This window comes from Zosterops lateralis (assembly GCF_965231275.1).
Source record: "Zosterops lateralis genome assembly, chromosome: 2".
Classification (NCBI taxonomy): domain Eukaryota; kingdom Metazoa; phylum Chordata; class Aves; order Passeriformes; family Zosteropidae; genus Zosterops; species Zosterops lateralis.
In genome coordinates this window covers 49,922,194-49,947,221 of record NC_139763.1, presented here as the reverse complement: position 1 = coordinate 49,947,221, position 25,028 = coordinate 49,922,194, and the positions used below count along the sequence as shown (strand labels likewise).

The window sequence follows — 25,028 nt, the reverse complement described above, 5'->3', positions numbered from 1 at the left end:
ACACGGAAAATGAAACAGTCAGGTTTGTGGTATCAAACAATTCTTTTGTTTCCACCATTAGGTGAACTATTGCTCCTGCTGCTCAGCTTAGTTAGACGAGACACAGGAAGCATTTGCTTCTGAACAGCCCGAAGTGAAATCCCAAGCTCAGATTGTCAAGGAGACCAAAACAGCAAGGTCTTATCACTCATGTAGTGATCATCAAGTCTGAGGGTGTTTCATCACAGCATCATTCTACTGGATGCAGTGACAATGCAGGTGAAGTTCAGGAACCTGAAAGAAGGGAGCAAGACAAAAGCTGGATCACAACCCTAGACTTCCTAAGAACAGACTCCATCAATCAAGAACAACCTGTTCTTCAAAGAATCCATGGGATACAGCTCCCTGGAGAGAAAGGGGTGCAGAAGAGCTCTCCAAGGCCAGCAGTGTGGGGGAACTGACTCATACTCTACACACAACTTGCAATGCTGTATCTGGAATATCACCACAAGCTCTGGGCACCCCAGTACAAGAAACACTTGTCTACTGGAGTGAGTCCTGAGAAAGGCCACTAAGATGCTTAAAGAACTGCAGGTTCTGCCGTATGAGAAGAAACCAAGCAAGCAGAGATTGTTTAGTTGTGAAGACAAAACCTGAGAGACTGAGGGTGGAACAGCCTCCATGTGAGTATCTCCACCTCCACCTGATGAGAGAGAGCAAAGATGATGGAAGCACTTCTAAGTAATACCCAGTGACAGGCCAAGAGACAATGGAGAAAAATAATAAATACAGAAAGTTCCAATTAAACCTAAGAACTGTAAAAAATAATCAAAGACTGGAACAGGTTGCCCTGAGAGCCTACACATTCTCCTTCCTTTAAGATACTGAAAATGCAATTGGACACTGTTCAGAGCAACCTGCTCTGCTTGATCCGTCTTTGAGCGCGCGACAGTCTCCAGAAGCCCCTTCTAATCTCAACTGTTCTGTGGTCTTCACCATTTGCTTATAAAACAAAGTAAAATTTGACTGTACAATAAACATGTTTCTGCATTGTGGAAAGAGTGTATTTTTTCTCAATCTGAGTTTTGCATTTCTCCTGGTGTCATGCCATGTTTCTGATTATGCTTCCAAGTAGAGACATACTGAGCTTTTCATCTGTTCACCATCTGGATCAGCAAACAGACATTAAAATCAGCATAGCAGCAACTTCTATGGGAATTAGTCAGCACAATCAAACCTACAACAGTACACAAAGCCAGCAAGAGAAAAAGAGATGAAAGCTACTTTATCACACTTAAAATATATGCCTGCATTAAGACAAGCCAGTCACTTCAATTGATCCACGCTTTCTTGGATATAACCAACATCCACCGGTACACTAAGAAAGGCATGACAGAGAACATGCTTACATGCAACAATCAAGAGCTTCTCTGTGCAGGTGAACCAACATGGACACTGTACAGGACCTTTAACAAGACTTTTTGAAAGAAAGCTTGTGCACACAGCATGTCACTTAGAAAACTAAAACATAATTTGTCAAACAGAAGACACTCTAGAATCAGTCAAAAGAGTGTCTGCAAAGAACCCCAAAGTGTCAGCACTTCCGTTTCCTGGTCCATCATGAGGGTCCTGGTCAATGACAGGCTGATTGTGAGCGAGCAGTGCCCTGGCAGCCAGGAGGGCCAACCCTGTCCTGGGGGCATCAGCACAGCATCACCAGCCAGGCAAGGGAAGGGATTGTCCCGCTCTGCACTGGGGCAGCCTCACCTCAAGTCCTGCAGCAGTTTTGGGCACCACAATGTCATCCAAAGGAGTGCCACAAGGATGGTGAAGGGTTTGGAAGGGAAGTCATGAGGAGCAGCTGAGCTCACTGTTCTGCCTGGAGGAGACGAGGAGAGACCTCGCTGCAGTTACAACTTCCTCACGAGGGGAAGATGAGGTGCAGGTACACATCCCTTCACTCTGGTGACCAGGACAGGACTTGAGGAAACAGCATGAAGCTGAGTCAGGAGAGATTTAGGCTGGATATCAGGAAAATGTGGTTCATCCAAAACCACAGGATGGTTGAGCACTGGCACAGGCTCCCCAGGGAAGAGGTCACAGCACCAAGCCTGACCATTCAAGGAGTGTTTGGACAACCCTCAGACACATGGTGGGACTCTGGGGGATGGTCCTGTGCAGGGCCAGAGCTGGACATTGATCCTAGTGGGTCCCTTCCAATTCAGCATATTGACTAATTCTAGTCACATTCCACTGCATTCCTAACACCTCTTTTCCCTGGAGAGACATTAAACACTGTAAATGATCACACTCCCATCATGTCCTATGAAATCCCACTAGAAAACTCTTTTTGGGGTATCTTATAAATTGTCTTTAGAGCAATCAAATGCTATTTTTTATATCTTTATTACAGAAAAATTGGCTTATTTTTTTCCTCAACTTCAACTTTTTTAAAGTCTGAGGAGAAACCAGTCTTCTGACAATTAAGCAGTGTCAGTTCCTTCAGCCTAAATCACAACTCATTTACATCACTAGCATCTAATTTCACTCTTCTCTCACAGTAACTGGTCCTTCTTTTGCAGAAAACAATGACAAAACGAATGAAGTGGGGAAAAAAAAGAAGTCCCACAATCCTGAAATACAAAGAAATGGTCAAGAATTACTCTTCAGGTTTCCTACACAAAAATCTCTCACAATTTGAAGTAAAATTCTGAAACCTTCCAGAAGCCTGGCTATTTCTGAATCACAATCACTTCATAATTTCATAGAATGTGTAGAATCTCTCATAAAGTACCTTTTATTCATTGTTGGTTTTACATTTTTGCTTACTGGTTTGGTAGTGCAATTTTCAGAAGCTAAACATCTACAGTCTTAAGTATATCTAATCTTTCACAGTTTTGCATCCTCTGTTAACTTTTTCATCTACAATCTCAATTCCAACCCTGAAATTGTCAATGCGAGACTAAACCATTCAGGACCTAGGACAGATCCAGATGCAGAGCAACAGCTACTACCTGTTCTCACAGGCTTTCCCCTCGACAGCCATTCCATGACATCTCTCCGGGGTGGGCTACTGTGTAGTTTTAAATCTACTTTACAGTTGTTCTATCTAGAAGAGAGGCAGCCAAGATCTGTAGCTCTTAAACCATCTAGGAGAGACCAAAGGCAACACACCTAAAAATTCTTGTTGAGGAAGGATACAGTCCAAACAATGAGACAACAGAAGCAACATCTGCTTTTCTTACTTGCACCTGCCTGAAGATCATAGAATCAGAAAATGCCTGATAGGTGCCAAATAAGTCACTCCAAAGCCTTTCTTTTTCCAGGCTGAACAATCCCAATTCTCTCAGCCTTTCCTCCTAGGAGAGGTGCTCTATTCCTCCAAACATCTTGGTGGTCCTCCCCTGGACTCACTCCAAGAAGTCCCATGTCCTTCCTGTGCTGGGATCTTAGCTGGATCACATCCAGCCTCTCACCCACCAGCACCCCCAAATCCTTCTCTGTGGGGGGCTGCTCCATCTGTTCATTCCCCAGCCTGTGTTAATAGTGAGGGCTGCCCCAGCCCAGGTGAAGCACCTTGCAGTCGGTCTTGATAAACCTTATGAGATTCCCACAGGCCCACCTCTTGAGTGCATGCTTCCAGGGGCAGGCCTAAGGCTGGAGTAAGAGCTCGGATATACTCAATATAACAATGTAACTCATTATAACAAGATCCATCAGATCTGCATCAGACTTTCCTGCTGTACAGAAAATCACAAGCTACATTTCCAATGAAATACAACAAGAGCATTTTTAAGGGTTTTCCCTTTTCTTCTGTAAGCAGGTAATCTACCTGACATTTGATCACACAAAGAACAATACCATTATGAAGAGCAACTTAAAAGCAACTGCAGCCTCTGCTGGACTTCCTTATTTCCCAAGCCATTTACTCCATCCTCTGAAGTGCTCCAAAACAGTTATTAGATTTGTAATCCAGCTCCAAGGCAACTTAATATCAAACACAGGGAACTACAGCTGTAAATATCAGTTCACTTGCCAACAAGAAACTTACTATGCACATTGCTATATTATAGTTTGCTATATTATTTGCTACATTATAGTTCAACTATAAGAGCTTCAATATAAAGGAAAGGGAGTACTAAAGAAAAAAGGGTTATCAAGTCTGCTCAGAAGATCTGAGATCTCAAAATTATGAGACCATCTTATTTTAAAGAACATCTCGACTTGCTGCCAACAACTGAGAAGCATCTGGCAAACATACAGCCAAAGGGAAACAAAAGAAGTTCAAGCAATGGCTCAGATGAAGGAGTTGAGGATGATAAGAAACAGAACAAAGGAAATGGGCAGAGCTTCAGTGGCCTAATCTATAGATAGAGAAGATGTTTTATGACCAGAGATCTGAGTATCAATAAAACTACATGGAGGCTGCATGCTGGCAAGGAGATGAAGAGGTACCATGTGACAAAATGCAACCAAAGAACCTCACTGCTAAACATATTAGAGTTGCTGCCTGCATATTCCCTATTTTGGAACCTCTCCACATGTACATAAGCTTCAGTGTTCAGTAGTCTTGTTTCTATGAACCGGAGGGTTACTTTTTTTGAAAGCAAATACTTCTTTTAAGAACCTCTATGTACAACATCTCCCATATTTAGGTATGTAGTGTGTCCTTGCAAACAAAATACCCTTTGACTTCTTCTATCTCAATGTAATCTCTGCACTGTTATTTCAGCTGCCAAGAATTCTAGCATCTGTAATGAGAAACAGCCTTACAAAACGCCCCATGAAGTAATCCAAAGTAAAGAACTTGCCTAAACAAAATGCTATACACCTTCTACAAAGGTGGCATACAGAATGTGTCACTTTAGGGTACATGCTTTAGCATTGCATCTGTAATTGTAAAATGGGAGATGCTCAGAAAATGGCACTAACATTAGGTCCAGCCTATCCCAAACACCTAACTCTGTCCTCGCTTTTGTGTTTCTCCATCTAACTCACACCAACACAAATGTACCATTTGGTGTTCAAGTGGTGCAAGTCAAGAGGACCCAGAAAATGTTCCATGGCATTTAGAAGTTGTTGAAGCACCCAGCAACTAAACTTTCCTAAAGCTTCCCATGCTTAACTTTCCATCCTTGCAAATACCTTCCATTGACAACTAAGTAGCCAACATGTTTTATCATTTCTTCTACTGCTGGAACATCCAGCACCTTTCAACCACAGTGAGGGACAGTGTCAGTAGGCTGCACGAATAAAGAAGGAAAATAAATATCAGTAAAAACTTCCAATCTGATCTTGTCTTGATAAACAAAATGTCTGCTTACAAATAGCAATGACTTTTAAATGCCTCATTTTTCATATCACCTACAGTAATACCTATCAGGTTTCTAAAAGGACTTGCCATAAAACAGTTGACAAGGGAACAAAATACATACATATAAGCTGAAACCTGGCACACAAACGCCTATCATACAAATACATAAACTCTCGTGCATGTCAAACTAAGTATTGGCAAGCTTTATGAAATAAACACACAACAAGTATATACTATACCATATACTTATATCACAAACTGACCCAAAATTTTACAAATCACAGATAGAAAAAACCCAATAATATTGATTTCTGAAGAAATAAATACACTACATCTTTTCACTGCGATTTAGCAATGAAGTCTACAGAACACCTGAGGAAAAAAATGCTTTCTGCGAACACTGGTTAGTATCCCTGGATTTTAGAGTATTTCTGAAAAAAGAACTATTGCTTTGTAAAAGTCTTAATGAAAAATACCTCCATGAAGCAGTTGCTTGACCTTCCCTTCCTCTTTGCACAGTTGCAGGCAGGCAGGATAGGAAAAATAAGGTATTGCTTTGTCAAAATCACAGCCAAAGTACCTCAGCTGCATGACAGCTGGCTCACAAACCATATTTTTGCCTGTTGTGATATATTACTAGTTTGAATATGCTATTCGCTCTCAAAAGAAAAAAAAAAAAAAGTGGAAGGCTGCAGAGAGGAAAGCTAAGGTTTTTGCAGTAACATCTCCAAACTGGGGACTAATTGCCACTAGACAACACCTAAGCAGGACTTCAACACACAAAACAAACACCTTAAGTCCAAAAATACTCAAAATAATAAATGACTTACATTTGGATTTTGTTACCATGCAGCTCTTCCTACAAGAATACTTGGAAAAATATGCTGCTTTTTCTTATCTAAAACTGCAACTGTTCCTACCTTTTCAGTTCCTCTCATATTCCCCTTACTCATATCAAACTATAGCATGAAGATCTGATACGTGTTTCTAAAAATACATTTAAAACAAAAAAGAAGAGAGAGGACAATCTCCATCCTGTAATGAATGAGGAAAATGCTGAGGAACTTAATGCCTTCTCTATCTCAGTCCAGTTGTGTTTTCAGGGTATTCAGCCCTCACCATCCAAGGGGAAATGATCAGTGACCTGCTGCACCAGTTAGACACACACAGGTCTACGGGGCTGGGTGGGATCCACCAAGGAGTGCTGCAGGAGCTGGCAGAAGTGCTCACTGAACCACTTTCCATCATCAGTTACCAGCAGCTCTGCCTAACTGGGGAAGTTCCACTTGACTGAAAGTCAGTGACTGTACCACCCAGTTACAAGAAAGGCCAGAAGGAGAATTCAGGGAACCACAGCCCCGTGAGCCTGCCCTCAGTGCTGGGGAAGGTCACGGGGCAGGATCATACGGAGCACAATTGCACGGCACATACAGGACAAGCAGGTGACCAGGGCTGCCAACATGGAAAGCAGGTCCTGCTTGACCAACCTGATCTCCTTGTATGACCAGGTGTCCCATATAGCGGATGAGGAAAAGACTGTGGATGCTCTCCACCTGGCCTTTATAAAGCCTTTAGACACTGTTTCTCACAACATTTCCTTGAAGAAACTGGTGGCTCATGGTTTGGGAGGGGACTCTTTCCTGGGCTGAGGCCAAATGTGAGGTTTAACAAAGCCAAATGCCAGGTCCAGCACTTGGGTCTTGACAGCCACTTGCAGCACTACAGGCTGGTGGAAGAGATGGAAAGCTGCCCATCAGAAAAGGATCTGGGGGTGCTGGTTGACAGCTACTGGACACGAGCCAGCAGTGCCCAGGTGGCTGAGAACACCAATGACATCGTGGCCTGTACCAGAAATATATGGCCAGCAGGGCCAGGGCAGTGATCATCCCCTATACTACACACTTTTGAGGTCACGCCTTGAATCCTGGTTCAGTTTTGGACTCCTCACTCCAAAAAGTGCTGAAGTGTGCCCAGAGAAAGGCAGAAAAGCTGGTGACATGTCTGGAGAACAAGTCTTATGAGGAATGGCAGAGATAGCTGGGGTTGTTCAGCCTGGAGAAAAGGAGGCTCAGGGGACACCTTATTCCTCCACACAACTCTGAAAAAAGGTTGGAGCCAGGTAGAGGTCAGTCTCTTTTCTCAAGTAACCAGCAATAGCACAAGAGGAATTGGCTTCAAGCTGGACCAGGGAAGGTTTAGACTGGGTATTGTGGGGAAACTATTCAGCACAAGGGTTTTCAAGAACTGGAACACACTGCCCTGGGAGTGCTGGAATCACTACCCTCGGAAGTATTTAACAGGTGTGCAGAGTGGCATTCACGGACACAGTTTAGTAGTGGACTTGGCAGTGCTGGGTTAACAGTGGAACTGACTGATCCTAAAGATCTTTTCCAACACAAACTACTTAATGGTTCTGTTTCTAGTACCACAACAACCATCATCATACAACACAGCTCTGCTGGAAGATCTGATAGTTCAGACTGTGTTTGTTCCCTCTGACACATCATCTCAGAGGACAAATAAACTTCCTATTGATCCCTTCTCCTTCTGGTCTATTTTCTTAAGGATTATAGAATTGCATCATTCAGGTTAAAATGGACCTGTTAAGGTAACTTTTTTTTTTTTTACTGTGAGGGTGACTGAGCACTGGCACAGGCTGCAAGCAAGACTGTGGAGCCTCCACCCTTGCTGATATTCAAAGCCATCTGGACACCATCTCAGGCAATTGGCTCCAGGTGGTCCTGCATGAGCAGGAGTGTGGACCAGATGAACTTCAGGGGTCATTTCCAACCTCAATTGTTTTGTGAGTCTGTGTCTGATTCTGTCAAACTTCCTGCTCAACCAGTGTCAGAAACAGTTGCCCACTACCACGTGTGGTTGCATTTTTAGTACTACCAAGGAGATATTAAACGTCTCTGGACAACACCTGCCAATGCTCGACCTTTCCCACAGTGAAGAACTGCTTTCTTAGAATGCATTGGAATTTCCGGAGCTTTAATTTCTGCCACATCAGTGCCATGTCGAGGTAGGGGACAATACTGAGCAGCATCTGGCTCTCCCTTCTTCATTCCCTCACTGCACTAGAAAAATCACTCCTGAACCTTCTCTTCTCCAGGATAATAACCCCAGCCCTCTCAGCCTTTCCTTACCGAAGAAAAGCTCCAGATCCTTTATCACCAACATGACCCTGCACTTAACTCTCTACAGCATCTCTCCTCTCTACTGGGAAGCCCAGAACTGGACACTCCAGTTGCAGCCTCACCAGTGCTGAGCGGAGAGCACCTCCTTTCAACCAGCTCCCTGCACTTCCTAACGTGGCCCAGGAGGCTGTCTGCTACCTTTGCCATGGCACTGCATTACTGGCACACAGATGGTTAACAATCAAGTGCACCAAGCTGCTTCTCTGCAGAGCTGTCTCCCAGCTGGTCAGCCCCCAGTGTTATTTCATCCCTGATGGAGGATTCTGCAATTTCCCCTGTTGCACTTCAAAATTCCACTCAGCCCAAATCTCCAGTCTGCCCGCATTCCTCTGAATGCAAGCACAACCATGTGGTATATGAGGAACAACTCTTCTCTGTTTTGTACCATCTGTGAACTTGCTGGGGGTACACTGTCTCAGCATTTGGGCCATTAATGAAGATGCTCGACAGCATTTGCCCCAGCACCAGCTTCTACAGTACATGACTGACAACTTGACTCCAGCTGGACACTGTGTCACAGATCACAAACCTCTAGGCCCGACCATTCAGCCAGTTCTCAATCTACTTCACTGTCCACTTCTGTAACCCATCCATTGTCAGCGTGGGCATGCTGTGGGGAGGCAGTGTCAAAAGCCTTACTTAAGCTGAGGTACATCCACTGCTCTCCCTGCCTGGAAGGTATCTGCAGATTGCCTACAGTTATTTTTCATCAAGCACTACAGATTTTTAAGGAATTCAGCTGTGCAAACCATTAGAGTAGGAAGCTGTTCAGCTTGATAGATGGACCTCAAAACAACACTGTAAGCACAACTAATATTTTCCCTAAATAATAAAAGCTTAATATTTTTTTGATTGCTGACAATATTACCTCAGATGACCTCAAATATTTAAAATTATTGGTATTTTTATTTAGTAAGCCTAAAATGTAACAATTTTAGTGAAATGGGGAATAAGTCAAGTGTCATTCAAAGAGCCATGTGTACATTCTCTAAGCTATTACCAGCTTACACACTATCTTCTTTGAATAATTAATCAAGCATTCTGACGTGAATTTTCATCCATGCCAATAATAAAAGGAAAGTCATGGCTTAAGCAGTGTATCTACAAATGGAAAAATCATCAGAATCCCATCCCCTAAATCCGTAAATCGGGGTAAGGAACATCAGCTGCAATCCAATTACCACAGGCTTAGAGGAAAACACAGGCAGACTAGTAGGACAGGTTTACACTGAACTTCTAAGGCATCTGGAAAGGCTAAAAAAACTCGGAACAGAAGAAAAAGGCCACTCTACTCACTGATTTTCCAGTTGGGATTTTTATGTGCTATTGTTGGTAAGCTGAAATCACACAACTTTTAAATCATTAATTTCGTAACTGAGGACTATTCCACTATGACAATAACTTTCTTAACAACTACCATTTTTCTGAAAGACAAAACTCTGGAAGCTTAAGAAAAGGATTATTTCAACTACAGGAATACCCTAAGGCCCCTCCAATACAGACAGAATACTACAGGTTCTAAAAATTGAAATTAAAACACAACTGCACAAGTAAAATGGAACTCATTTTCATTTGACCAGGACAAAAGTGCAAAACAGTATCTGATTCCTTTTTTAACTGAAAAGGTTGCCAAAACAGCATAAATCTGTCTCAAATAAAAAGAAGCAACTCAAAAGAGAGCATCCCTCCGAAGTGTTCTCCACACAAAGAGAATGTCTCTCAGTACAACCACTGACAGTTGGAGTTTCTTTTCTGTAATTATCTGATTTTTCATTATTCACTTCAATGCCATTTATGGAATTAGATCTGCAAGAACACATGCAAGGAAATTCTTAGTCCTCAAGTTTGTCAATGCAGACAAAAGTATTTATCTTTAAACATTCCTAGGACTTTCTTTTTTAACATTGGGAAAGTCATTCAACCACAGCAAAGATGACATGGTCTGCACCTTTTGCCACTCTCTTATCTAAACACAACCACCAAAACTGAAGTGTATACAAAGCTTTCCTACTCAGAATTATATCAGCAGGATTTTAATTTAGAAAATATGCTCCATGAAGTCAAAAATAATCTCTACTTATTAAGAACAAGCCCATTACCAGTGGTCAATGACAGTGTAATGTCTTTAAAGTGATTACAATCAAAAGCAAACCAAAGAAACTCTAATTTAGTCTGCACTGAATATCAGAAGACAACTGCCAAGTGCAAACAACTGAAAACTCACCAGTTTATAGCTGTCAATGGTCTACTCTCTATAACAGTATATTCTAGAAATAAAAGGGGATAGAGCATTGATTGGTTTGAAGAGAAAAGGAACTGAGACATGACCACTCTGAAAACATACAAGCATAATGAAGACACATGAGCACATCAGTTGGAAAGAATTATGCTATGGCTAGTGGGAGAGAAAAGCAAGGCTAAATCAGATACAAAAAGTCACAAGTGACTACATGTAACATAGTAAAACAAAATAAGAGGCTGAAATAATAAAATTAGAATAAGGTATTTATTTAACAAGCCTTCAGTGTAACATAAATGACTGACTGCAGATCTGTACAGATATAGCAATAGAAAAGATGAGTGATATTATCAACTGCAACAAGAAGCACAGTAAGAGGAAGACTTCAATTTTAACCCTACTGAGACACAAACTCATAGCTAGAAACTTTTCTAGACTGACAAGAGATCACAGCCAAAACAATCTAAATACCATAGCATCTGTGAATTTAAACTACAAACAACAGACTTCTACTTTTTGACCTCCTCTAGCTTTGGCTACAATAAAGTTAATTTTCTTCCCAGCAGCTTGCATCATGCTTGTATGTTTTAGATTTTTGATGGAAACAGTGTAGGTAGCACACCTGTGCTTTATCTGTTGCTGACTAACATCTAGACAAGGTCAAGAACTTTTCAATTTCTCACACTGCCCTGCCAGCAAGAAAGCTGGGGATATGCAAGAAGCAGGGAGGGGATGTAACTGGGACAGCTGAATCCAACAGACCAAAGGGATATTCCCCATCATATGACATCGTCATGCTCAGTACATAAAGCAGGGAGGAAGAAAGAAGTAGTGAAAGGACAATACGTTCAGAGTTATATCCCATTGCAGGGGGAAATAACCAAGGAGCCACGTGGCGCTCAGCTGCCCACTGAGATTACACCACACACATCCTTTCAGAGCAGCTATAAGGCATTTTCCAATTGTGTAAAATCCATCACGAATGACAATAATGCTTGGGAACACAAGCCTAAAAAAGTTAAGGGAAGAAAATGAAAATAAGGAACAGCACTAATCTAATCACACATCTCCAGTTTCATGTGGACACAAGGAAATTCAGTTTTTGATTTTTTTTAATGTGTACAACAGGTATAAATTTAGATTTATTACACTAATAACAAAACTCAGTTTTTTCAGGCCAAAGTAGTCATAAGTATACTAAATGCAAAGAAAGAACTATTCAGCTTAAGTTCATCTAATTAAGTTATCAACACATTCATCAGTCTGAAGAGAATGAGCTATAACATGATATACACTATGTTACAGTAAGAAAAAAATCATATAAAGCATATTAATATGCTCTGAAACACACAAAACACTAAAAGTACAGAAATCATCTGTCTTAATGCAGTCACAGGACAAGGAGCCTATTTTCCTGTGCTAATTTCTACTGTTCATCCTTTGGAAGGGCACAATGGTAGGAACTGGATGTGAAAGACCAATGGAACAGATGAGCTCCAAAATGTATTTACAATATAAGGTTAATTATAGGAGCACTATTCCACTTAGCACCTCAGCACAAAGCAGTGTTTATGGCAAGCAAAGTAAGAAAGAAAAAGACAAAAATGTAACCATGTGTTCAAGTAATGCTGTAAGGGATCAAGTTTTCAAAGTAAAGTAAGGATTAGGAAAACAGTTTTTTGCATAAAGTACCAAAAACTGTGTTATTGATATATCCCATGTGGTTTTGATAAAGACATAAATAGTCTTTATATCATGGGTTTGGCACAACATAGATAGTCATATGTCAGGAGGAGAATTTACTAAAAAAAAAAAAAATCTTCAAAATATTTTGGCCGGAAGGAAGATCACAGTATGGGAGGAAAACCAAAACTAAACTCTGACAGCTGATAGTTAACATAGCAGAAAAACAAATTCAACATCAAGTTTTTAAGTATGCAGGAAACACATCTACTACATTTAACATGGCTAGCAGTGAGGAAATGGTAACTTATTAAATTGCTCCTGCCCAACCTTAACTGCCTCAACTTGCCACCCAACAAACCATCAGTGCGCCAGAGCAGATTGTGCAACAAACTGAAACTTTCACCCAGCACGTCCTCTCGGTTTAAACTGAAAACCACAACACCCAAAAAACCCATCACAAACCATGGATTTGTGTTTTTTCACATTACTCATATAAATCACGATAATTATTTTTTTACAGAGATACACAAATAAAATACCCATCTAAAGCCTCTTGATGTAACATTATTGGGGTCTTTCCAGCTTCTATTATATTTTCTACATCAACAATGAACAAATACAACCATGTTAGACTAAGAGATGACTAGAGGTTTTTTAAAAAACTACTACATAAAACTGTTTTCCTTAACACAATATAAGGTAAATAAGTAAAAATAGACTATTTTAGTCATTTGCTAATCCCCATTAACTAACAGGGCAATTCAGTATTAAAACATTACTACACTGCAGCTAAAAAGCATACACAGACAGCAACTCTCATCAGCTCTCCTAATGCACAGCTTAATCTAAGACTCAACAGCACAGCAACTTCCCAATTTAAATAATTTCAGTTTACACAAGAATTGGACTTTGTTTTGTAAAATTACATATATAAAACATAAGAATTGAAAAACAGAGGAGAACATAGACTAAACTAAACTAGAATATTTCAGTAGGAAAGGATCTGTGGAGCAAACCTTTGCACAGGAATAAGCAGGAAAATGTAGTAGGTAATGTAACATCACTATCATTTTGCTGGCCTTTATACACCCAACCTTTATTTTCTTAACTAAATAAATGATTCCTAACTCTTTGCAATTATTATTTTATATTAAAAGAGCAACAAGTTCCAAACCAAAAAAGCTAACAGCTTTTGTAAAGGCTTTAGATCTGAAGAAAGTAAGGCTTTCTTGTGTACCAACAATCAAATTAACACAAATTTGTTTACAAAATCTTTAAATCCTGGTAAAGCAAAGCTGAAGTTTCAGTAACATTTCTGCACTAAGTTTTCAATTACATATACTCAAAACATCCCAAATAAGCACTGCATTACTGAGCATAAGTAAGGGTATAAGGGAAGTCTGTCAATTTTGAAAAGCCTAACCTAATGTCCAGAGGATGTATAATTTACAATTACAAGTGTGAATGAGTGGCCTACTTTCAAAATTTGCTGTAATGATCCAGTTCAAGCAATCAACATGAAATAAAGTTGGCTGGCTCTCCTTCAGCCAAAAGAGCTAGAAAAAACAGCTATCTAATTTCTGGTTAATATAAGAAATCTTACATTCTCATCATCACTGACATTTTCCTGACCTCAGTGAGACCACAACATTAGAGCCCACAACATACACAGAAGCTTTTCTTCTTTGAAGGATATAAGTTGGGAGGCAAATTTAGCAACAAAGTAATGGTCATTTGGCATGAAGATGAACTTACAGTCATATTAGAGTACACTGTCATTGTAATATAACAATTTCAAGTTAGTCCAAATGACCTAGTGAACACTTCCACTACAAAACAGGTCACACTAAAGCCATTATGAATTTATATGGCTATCCATATCTGACAAGAAGCCTCAAAGAACATACTGAGCCTAACTGATAATTCTGGTAGTACATAAATAGGTGAAAGAACAGTAATGGGACTGGCAGGTCAGGCAAACCCCCCAAAGATGCACAAGCAATAATAGCAGCAATTCAGATGGACAAGGATGTTTGTCAGCAGATTAAGTCATACTACAGAAGAAAAAAAAAAAAAAAAAAAAAAAAAAAAAAGGTGTATTTAAAGACAGCAAGAATGTGAAAATCAGAAATACCTCACTTTGCAAATACAGAGCTTTGGTACAGTACTAAAAGCAGTACACACTTGCAGTTTTTGGAGATCACAAGCAGTATCTCAGCTGCCATCAGTCTGCCACATAAAACAGTGAGGGTAGTGATAGCATACAAGACAAGAGTTTAACATGGATTTTTACTTGCCCTCTGAAGAGGCCAATACTTCCTACTAGTGTTTTTACACACTTTAATGGCTACACTAGACATCATGCAGTTATTTTCAAATATTTCAGTGGCCACAAAGCAGAGACTATAAACTGAAGCATGCTCAGAGTAGATTTTTCTTCCAAAACCATCTTGAATTAACTAAATTTCCCACTGCTGGTAGTACTGTAGCAGATTCTTAACATTGTTATCTGCACAAAGATAACTGCATGTAAAATTGCAGAATCAGATCCTTTATGTTTCCTTTCATAAAATTATTAGGCTGGCACGAGTGACAAAAAATAAGTTTCTTTGCTCCCACCTCTCTGTACACAAAAATCTTTGTGCAACCCTTCACCTCACGCTGTCACAAGTGCAATCACAAGGTGAGCCAGATCAGGGAATTAGTCCGGATTACAACAAACCAGTTTTGCCAAGTTAATTTTAACCCAGAGCGAGTCTCTAATCTGTTACTGCAAGACACTACACAAGTATTATGTCAGCGTGGCAGGGGGAGCAAGCACACTGACCGACCCATCTCCTGTGGAGACCAGCGCTCATGACACTGCAGCCCGTATCACATGAGGAAATGCAAAGCGCTGCTGGTTCTGTTTCAAAGCCAATTACTGCATCCTACTGAACACGTGATATTCATCCCTTCAGATGACAGCCAGCACAAACACCTTGCAAATGTGATACTAATCTTGTGACTTTCAGATAATCTCCACAGTGTTTGATTTCCTTGTCCACACACAAGCATTTTCATACTGCTTGCCAGTTCTTCATAAGCATAAAAGTTAGGTTTGGAATATAAACACTGACTGAGACAGGCATTGGCCAATGGCCCATGAAGTGCAGAGCATAATTTTGCAGACTTGAAGCAAAAATTCCACATCAACTTATTGCAAATATCATTATTCACATTAGTCTTCTTAGGACACGGGAAGAATTTTAATACTGTTGATAAGCCAATTTGTTTAGCTTTTTTTCAGCTATTTCAAGTCATTTTTCTAGTCACAAACAATCCTACTGACAAGTCATTTTTCTAGTCACAAACACCCTTACTGACAATCCTACTGATTAAGAGGCTTCAGAATTTCCATATATATATATATAAAAATCAAGTCAAGACTTTAATCATAAACTATATTATCTTAAGCTCCATTTAATTTATCCAGCACTGTTTTCTGTCATAGCAACTAGATGCAGCCACAGTTAAATTTAAAGGATTTCTTTAGAAAATATTTGGAATTTTAATTATTTTAGTAAAAAGGCATTTTTGACCATTTCTGTTTAAGTCTACCAGGCGGCTGAAGTATTTTGCAGTATTTTGACACCAATATGGTGAAAGGGTGGAGATCACAAGCAGTATCTTAGCTGCCATCAGTCTGCCACATAAGACAGTAAGGGCAGTGATAGCAGGAAACTAGATAGTTATTAAATATTTCTCCTCTCAAAAGTGCAACACACATTGGCTGTATTCACCAGTGTTAACTACCTGCCATTTACTTGCCAAAGCTTAACACAACCTGTTTGCTCTGTACAAGGAGTCTGTCTTCTTTGACAGGACCTCAAAAACATCAATTAAAAGAAGCATTAACATTTACAACCACCTAAAGTTAGTATTTTCTACAATTTTAAGTATAAGGGATAGCACTTGAATCATCCTGAAACCAAAACACATGGAGGACATGACCAATACAAAACTACAGCTTTAAAAAATGCAGACCCCTTAGGGCAAAATTCAGAGAGGTATCTGAGCACTGAGGAGCAATTGCATAGCTGACTTCCTTGCACTTGGTAGTATCCTTACACTTCGCACTTGCAGTCCTTGGATTAAAAAATATGAAGCTCAAAAGCAGGAAGAGATTTAATGGAAAAAGTACAAGCACTGGACTAAGAAAACATCTGCAGGTCTTCAGGGGGAAAAGAAGAACTATAGTTTCCCTATGACACACTATGAAAAGAAGCCGGTAGTTGCAAGGATGTCAAGTACCCATGTTATCAGGCCACGTTTCCAGCATCTACCATCAGCAAAGTGGGAATGGTATGTGTCTTATGTTAATTCCAGCCAAGACACAGCCTTCTGGGGCGAGGGCGGTGGGGGGTAAGCCCTGCTGTCAAATCCGACTAACAAAACCCTGAGGAAGCCAAGCCAGCAACCTCCTCGTGCTTTACAACCGTTTGCAAACTTAAAACAACGGTGACTCAAAGCTCTCCATGCGACCCGGCCACCCACATCACAGCCTTAACAGCAGCCGAGGCAAAGAACACAGGAAGGTGCCGGTTTCATGTCATCCACATCCTCAGCGGCCTCCGGAGGGAAACAATGGGGAGCGGCCGGGCAGCACGGGGGAGCCCCTGGCACAGCGAGGCCGGGCACCCGCCGCGGCCTGCAGGGCAGGGAGGGTCTGTCCGGGCCGGGGGGGTAAGGGCGGCCTCCCCGCACCGCCACAGCCCCCGCCCCCGGCAGCGAGCAGGGCAGGGCGGCATTCCCGGCCGGAGAAGCAACAGGCTCCCTGCTGCGGCCCCGGAGCCGGCTAGCAGGAGCGGGAAGGGGAGCCCTGAGGGCATCACCCGTCAGGGGAGGGGGGCTCGGGAAACAGGTGGGGCCACCCCGCACCCCGCAAACCCCGGCTCCCCCCGGCACGGCGCTGCCTCCCCACAGACACCGGGGCCGCCTACACGGCGATGGCAAAGTGAGAAAATGACCTAAAGAGGAGGAGGATAAATAAGGCAGGGCGGCTAAAAGCAGCCCCGGTACACGGAAAAAGCGCCGAGGTCTCCCAGTAGGGTAACCTGGCAGCGGGACCCGCAGCCTGTCTCGGGAGAGACCACTGGCTCAGCCCGTTCCGGCCAGCCCGGCCCGCCCAGGGGCTCGGCAGGGCATTCTCCATCCCCCTGGGGAAACCGGGCCGCACACCGGGGCGGGTACAGGTAACTCTGCCCCGGAGGGCCCGGTGGAGGGGGCGGCAGCGCCATCCGCGCGGTACGGCCGGCCCAGCGAGCGGCGGGCCCGGGCGGCACCTGGGCAGCCCCGGGTTACATCACCGCCCCTTCCCTCCGGCCAACCCCGGGCGCGGCGCGGCGGCCACATGGCAGCGGGGACAGCCGGCTGCCCGGCACGGGGGCGGGAGCAGTGAGGATGAGGAGGGCGGCTGCCGGAGGGAGGAAGGTGCGGGCGCCGGGCCGCTCCCAGCCGGCGATGGGAGGGGCGGCGGGGGCCGCGCGTCGGGCCCGGGAGGGAGCGCCTTACCTGCCCGGGTGGCTCCCCAGCTCACGGTCGCTCAGCGCCGCCGTGTAAATCCTCCGGTATCTGTCGGCCAGGGCCTTCCCGGAGAGCAGCAGCTGGTAGCGGCTCCGGCAGCCCGGCGGCGGCGCGGGCAGGGCTCCCAGCCCGCCGGCCGAGCCCTCCTCGGGCCCCATGGCCGGGGCGGCGCCGCCGGAGGAGAAGGAGTAGCCGCGCTCGGCCCCGGTGCAGGCGGCGGCGGCTCCCGCAGAGGCGGCGGCGGCTGCGGCGCTGCTCATCCCCCTCCCCGCCCGCCCCCTGCTTGCGGCGGCGCCGCCTCCTGGCGCGGCGCGGACACAGGCGGCTCCCGCTGCCTTCACCGGCGGGGCCCGGCCATGGGGAGGCCGCAGGAGCCGCCCTTCGGGCTGCGCATCCACCCGCGCTGCGGGAACACCCCGCTCTCCCCCTCCTCCAGCGGCGGCCCCAGGCCCCAGCCGCCCCGCCGCTCGCCTTCCGCCCCGGGAAGGACCGCGCACCGCCGGGACCGGGGAGGGGGGGCGGGCCGCTCGCTTCCCCCTTCCCGCTACAGGGTGTGTGTGTGGGGGCGGGGGGCGGAGGCCGGCGGAGCCGCTTCCCCTCCGGAGTTTGTGCCCGGCGCTGCCGCCGCCCTCTCCCGCACGGCCGCCCCGGCCCCGCCTCCCTCCCGCGGCCAGCGCCGCCGCCGGGCGCATGCGCCGCCCCGCCCCGCCCGGCGCGCGCGGCCCCCGGGAAATCCGGGCCGGCCGGGCGGGAGCACCTGCCGCGCGCCGCCGGAGTACGGCCGGGCCCAGCGGGACACAGGGCACCACAGGGCACCACAGGGCACAGCGCCCGTCCCGTCCCAGCCCCGCGGGCACAGGGCCCCAGCCGGGCCGGGGTGCGCGGTGTTGGCACCAAGGACTTCCGCGCCCTGTTGGGAGTGTGTATCGCAGGATCGGTTGGGTTGGGAAGGACCTCAGACATGGTCGAGTGCAGCCTGTGACTGAACCGTCCTCTTGTCCATTACACCATGACATTAATTGCCGTGTCCAGTCTTTCCCTACACACCTCCAGCGGCGGTGACTGCAGCACCTCCCAGGGCAGTCCGTTCCAGTGTCCACTGGCCCTTTCTGTGAACAAACCCCTCTAATGTCCAACCTAAGCCGTACCTGGCGCAGTTTAAGACTTGAGGCTGTTCTGTCCCTGGCGCCCAGGAGAAGAGGTGAACGCCACCTGACTTCAGCCTCCTTTCAGGTGTTTGTAGAGTGTCTGTCCATGGCTTTTTATTGAGGTGTCCAATGCCTCACACCTTGTTTCTGTGCTATGTAATGTTCCCTAGGAAGGATCTTTTCCCAGGAGCAATCCTCCCTGACTTGAGGCTGAGTCCACTAAATCGAGTTGCCACATATTTTCCTTAAGTTGCCTTCACTATCTCCAGGGCACCTTACCTGCTTTTAGCGGATAAGGGAGGCATGGCAGCCGGCGCTTTCTTATCTTCGGGTCACTTACATTATTGCTTTTTATCTGTTGGAGCTGCAGCCCTGCAGTTTTGCCACACTTTCTACCACTTTGCAGAACTGAAAACTTCAAGTGTATAGGCCAGAATATGTGTAATAAATAATAATAATAAAAAAATTTGAAAAGCCTTCATGCCAAATGTGGTTTGGCTTGCAGTCTGCAGGAAGCTATCATCCAAATATGCTGTCATATGTGCTGTCATATTTTCTTATTTTTAATTCTACATTCCTAAAAATCACCTAAACAAAGCCTGGATCCTCCCCTGCTTCTAACTACAGATAAATATTTTTGCAAACAATTTCTGCATAATCGTAGAATCACAGAATGCCTGGAATGGATGTGACTCACAAGGATCATCAAGCCTCTTGACCTGCTCAGGACAGCCAGAATCATACCATGTGCCTGAGATCAAATAATAGCAAATATAGGAGAACTATGCAATTGCCATCTTTCTTAAACTCGTTGCCCACCAATGTTTAATCTTTCAAGCTAAATTTCAAGTACTTTTTTTTTAAACAGAGAACTAGAGATGTTGAAACCTGTAAATTCATACAGGTTTTCACAAAGGTAACTGTTCAGGTAGCACAAAGACAGGCAGAGTAGTGCCACCACTGGAGAAAAAGCTGCTTTCTGATGCATTTAGAGGCCATTAGAAACCATTCCAGAAATATTTAAAGCATTAACTACATAAAAAACTTTCGATTATAATTCTTATACTGTAGTGGGTAGGAGGAAAAAAAAAAAGAAAAAAAAAAAAAAAATTCAGCAGTGATTAAAAGGAGCCATAAGAAAAGTACCATGTCTTATGGTGTTGACCACCACCAAAGCACATTTCCTGCAAGAATCAAAGTGATAAGTCTTTCTAGCTCCTCTTCTAGGAATTACCTAGAACCATTCCTACAGGCAAGATCCATAAAAACAAAGAAACAAAAACCAAATAAGCAAGAAAACAAATGCACTCCCAATCAACAAACGAACACACAACCCCCCCCCCCCCCAAAAATTAAAAAACAAAACCAGCAAATCCACCCTCTTTTAGCTCATATTTCTGTTTTCTTGTAAGCTGTTACTTTATATCCAAATGGTAATTTTTCCTTCACCAAAGGCACACTGCCTGACAGAAGGGTTGGGTTCTGGTATAATATTGTCCGTGTCATCTCAAAATTATTCTGTGCTGCTGCCACTGTAGCTATCTTACTGCATGGGCAATAAATGCTGGCAAACTTTAATGAAAGTGATGCAATTTATCACAATTCTTACATATTGCTGCAAACTCTAGAATTTGTCTGGGCTTGTGTTGTAGAGAGTCACACACAGTGGTGTGAGCATTATTTGCAAGCTGCAACTTCTACTCCACATCTGTTTTTATCTCAAGTGTTTTTCAGTTTGGGTGAATCTTGCAAGATGCCCGTAGTGCAGAGTCCTCCTTCCATAAGCTTCAGCCTATGATGAGGAATGAAGTTTGACAAGGTAACTGGGATTTACCAGGCCAGCATAACACTGTAACTTCTTCTAGTCCACCTCCAATATCTCTTCACTCAAAATACAAATGAATGTCCAATTTGTGAGACTCCTAATGGCACCAAGTGGGACCTGGGTGTTCAGGCCTCATTCACAGACATATTTTCACTTGTTGCTTTGTCCTCCAAGGAAGCCACCTTTTCTTTTTCTTTTCTTTTCTTTTCTTTTCTTTTCTTTCTTTCTTTCTTTCTTTCTTTCTTTCTTTCTTTCTTTCTTTCTTTCTTTGGACTGTGGTGCTCCTGTTTCATATTCTGACACCAATTCTGAGCAACAATTTCACTACTGTGCCATGTAAAAACATTCAGGAGTACACATTTCATCTGGTCTGACCATATGCTAGATCTGATATTGACTATACTCCTGTAGTTAGTGTGAAGCATATTCTGTGGTTCTGGGATAAAATCATTACCTGTTCAAATCTATTTCCTTGCCTGCTTGTTGGTGGTGTTTTCTGTTGTTTGTTTCATTTTTTCTTTCTAGGGATAGTGTTGTTTTGGAGACTGTTTGCACCAGGTTAGCCCTTTGCTTTCTGTGGCTGCAGAGGTCTAGCAGTACAACAAACTCAAGTCAACTGAGCAAAGCTACTTTGTGCAGTGTGTGTCTTACTTCTGACAGCATTCAACTCTTTTCCATTTGCAAACATCTTCCTGCTGACACAGAAAGAAATGCTTTGTCCATTGGCCTCTCCCTTTTACTTTAAGGTGGGGCTTACAGTTTAGTTCATTCACTTGGCACCTTTATAAATAAGTTTTAGCAGAACAAATTGTTCGCGTGTCATCGAGAATCAGAGTCTGACAGTCTATCTTATTCACTGCCACAGCTCACATGGATCAGCCTTGTACAAACGTGAGTTTCAACACAGCAGAACTAGAATTTCCACCAGGTAATTCCCGTATCCTGCATGAGAGAATGCAAAGTAGAAAGTTCCATGATTTCATAACCTAACCCTTTTGCTATTCAATTATATTTCCAGGCCTTTTATTTTAAAGCTTTCAAAATATTATACAAACCAACACAGTATTTTTTTCACAAGCAAGCAGTGAATCTGGAGTAAGAAAACTTTAAAATTTTTTAAACTAGATAGTTTACATATTACATTGAAGCCAGGAAGTTATGAACCATAGAATTCAGTTTTTCTGCAGTAAAACTTGCAGTTACTGCAGTTAGGTGATGTTAGAGTCCTTTGCTTGCCTGAAGCATCTAGCTCTTACCAACACATTTGCTCCAGAAATAAGATTTAAATCAGTAATAACAGAAAAAAAATTTTTTTGGCCATTAAGCTTCTGTCACTGTCAAGATGTGAGGATGTTAACATGGTTAGTTAAAAGGGCCATTTTTCACCACATAGTTCCAGCAAAGCTGGCATCTATTTTGGCATTATTACTCTGTAATGGAAATCTATCATTGTTTAAGTTGTCAGCATTTATTTTAAGATTTCATTATTTTGGGGGGTGCACACACACACACAAGCACCAGACCCACAAAACTTCACAGAACAATTCTTGTCCCATGCTTTTCTGTTATCAAGAGCTCTTTAATGATAGAAAGCACAGGACAGGTGCTCTACTGCCTCCCTGTTGCAGACAAGGCTTTCTTCTCTGTGCCACAATGGAGGTGCTTAGTCCTCCCTATCCAGTTGTTTTCCAGGTCAAATGCTGGCACTAACTTACACTTACTCAGGCTTAGTTTTGGTTTACAGAGCAAATGAAGGGAAAAACCCTCACATTTTTAAAAAATAAATCTTAAAATGCAACACACCAAATTTATTTGCTTTGTCATGGCTTTTTTCAAGTCAAGATTTTCCATTCTAAATTGTAGAGACATGCTAAAGGGAAGCAACACTCACTTCATTTTTTATGCCAGTTATCACAAACACCAGTTTGATAGTCAAAAGGTACCTCTATGCACCCTTTAACCCACTTTTGCCTTTATACTGTTTATTGTGCTAATGTTTAAATTTTAATTCCACCTTAGAAAAACCCTGTTGTCTTTTCCTTTAAATGCTTTCTTTAAAATTTATTTAATATACATAAAAACCCCATTGTGCAACATAAAAGCTTACAGTTTAATGCTGATGAATATATAAGCTCTTCAGTTAAGATAATTACTTCCTTTAGGTGGAGAACTCAACAAAGAAAACCCATCAACTTACTTCTGCCATGGTAATATAATTGACATTAGACGAAATAAAAATAGGTACACATTGAAGTAAAAGAGAGTATTAATAAGTGATTTTTTTCCTTTCAAAATTTCAGTAATTACTGTTTAAAAATATTCCATGAGATTTCCTCTTACACAGAAATTCAGATTATATATATATATATATATATATATATATATATATATGTCTAAACCAGCTATGCACTACATGAAGAAAGACACAGTTGAAGAAATATTATAATATTTATATAGGACATAATTTTTAATCCCTCTGAAGAGCAAGAAAATTTAAGCAGAACATTTTAGCCGACAGTACTGAAGTCTGTGAATGAAGTGGCAAAAACTGAAAAAAAACCAAACAAAAAAGTATTAGAAACCCATAAAATTCATATTAGCAGTGTGTTATAATATATTACTGCTTTGAAATGTATTATATAGGTTAAAAGGAAGAGCTAATGTGGCTTGACATTCAGATCTATGTATGTCAGAAAGCTTTGAAACTGGGCCCTGGACTGAAACTGATCTGAAACTTGGAAATTTCAAGTCCTCTTCAATATAACATATGGAATAATGTTTACTGGATTGTCACATAGGATGAAAAAGCAACAGATGTAAAGCCATTGAAAAGTCCTACCATAGAAACACAGGACTGGAAAAATCCACGTGGGTGATCAAGACCAGTTTTCTACCAGAAATTATGCAATGTACATGAGAAACTATAAATCCTGCATCCTTTACAAGGCAGGGAACACCTGAACTCTATTGAAAACTAAATTAGCTTGTTAGGGAAAAAACAAAAAAAACAACCTAGCAGTTCAAACATGTTAATCTGCAGGCAATAATCTTGAGTATCACCAAACCAAAAATGGAATCAGATTGTATTTCCATTTTTTCCCATTCCTTTATTGCAACTCAAGACTGTAATAATTTTTTGAGTCTTCTCAAATGGATAAAGCAGGTCAATTTTAAATTCAAATTCCAGACTCAGAGCAGAATGCCAGGGATATATTTAGAACAATCGCGTTGTCAGTAAAAGCTTTGGAAGTTTAGCTAAGAAACTGAAGGGATGGTGCTGTGATCACAGGGAAAAAAAAAAAAAAAAAAAAAAGCAGTCTAGGATGCAACTGCTTAAAACTTCACACAGTTATCCATGTACATATTTTTAGTAACTGTAAGTCACTTAAAACAGTTTTCTTGAGCAACTGTGAATTGCATTAATACCTTTCAGGTTTTGTGTTATTTATTAAATGCAGAGTGCAGGGGTTCAGTTAAATCAATAGCTCAGTGAAATTTCCCAGCTCTTAAGTCCAAACACCCAGAAACTTTCTACACATGAATCATCACATTGGATTTACTGAACTCTGAGGGACGTGCATGTCTATGTGGCTGCACTAGCCACATAATTCCCCGTGGGATTTATTTTTCCTGTAATCTTGTAATTACTAAGGACTACTACATTAGTCACTTAACAGGTAATTTTCTTACAAATATGCATCAGTAAGATAGTCAAAAGGAACTTTCCATTTCAGCTGGCCCTGAGAACAAGCACTGATCCCAAAATTTCTAGGAGCATGTATTGAACAGTTAGACCAAGAGGCAAGCACCCAACACACAGTTTATTATTCTATTTACATTTCAAGGTTTTTAGATTTTCAAAGCACTTGGGCAAAGCATATTTGGCCATTATTTGTGGGAGAGTCTACACCTCTACTGTTTGCTGTGCTATACTCTGCATCTGAAGGTATGGATTTTGATGTGCTGAAGTTTATCATACAGTTTAGTAACATGTTTTAGTAACATTGAGAATTGGTCTTTGTCCTGGACACTTGTGACTGACTTGATAAGGCTAGGAATGGATCTCACTCAA

At 42.5% G+C, this 25,028-nt stretch overlaps 1 protein-coding gene across 1 annotated transcript in view; it reads right to left on the bottom strand.

Moving 5' to 3' along the window:
- Positions 1-18,243, bottom strand: part of MYCBP2 (MYC binding protein 2) — a gene marked incomplete at its 5' end in the record, with an annotated part of 167,550 nt that extends 149,307 nt beyond the window's left edge. The window contains one exon of the mRNA XM_083884892.1: positions 17,972-18,243. Coding sequence (XP_083741018.1) covers positions 17,972-18,243 — 272 coding nt within the window. The remainder of the gene's footprint in view (positions 1-17,971) is intronic.
- Positions 18,244-25,028: the final 6,785 nt, after the last annotated feature.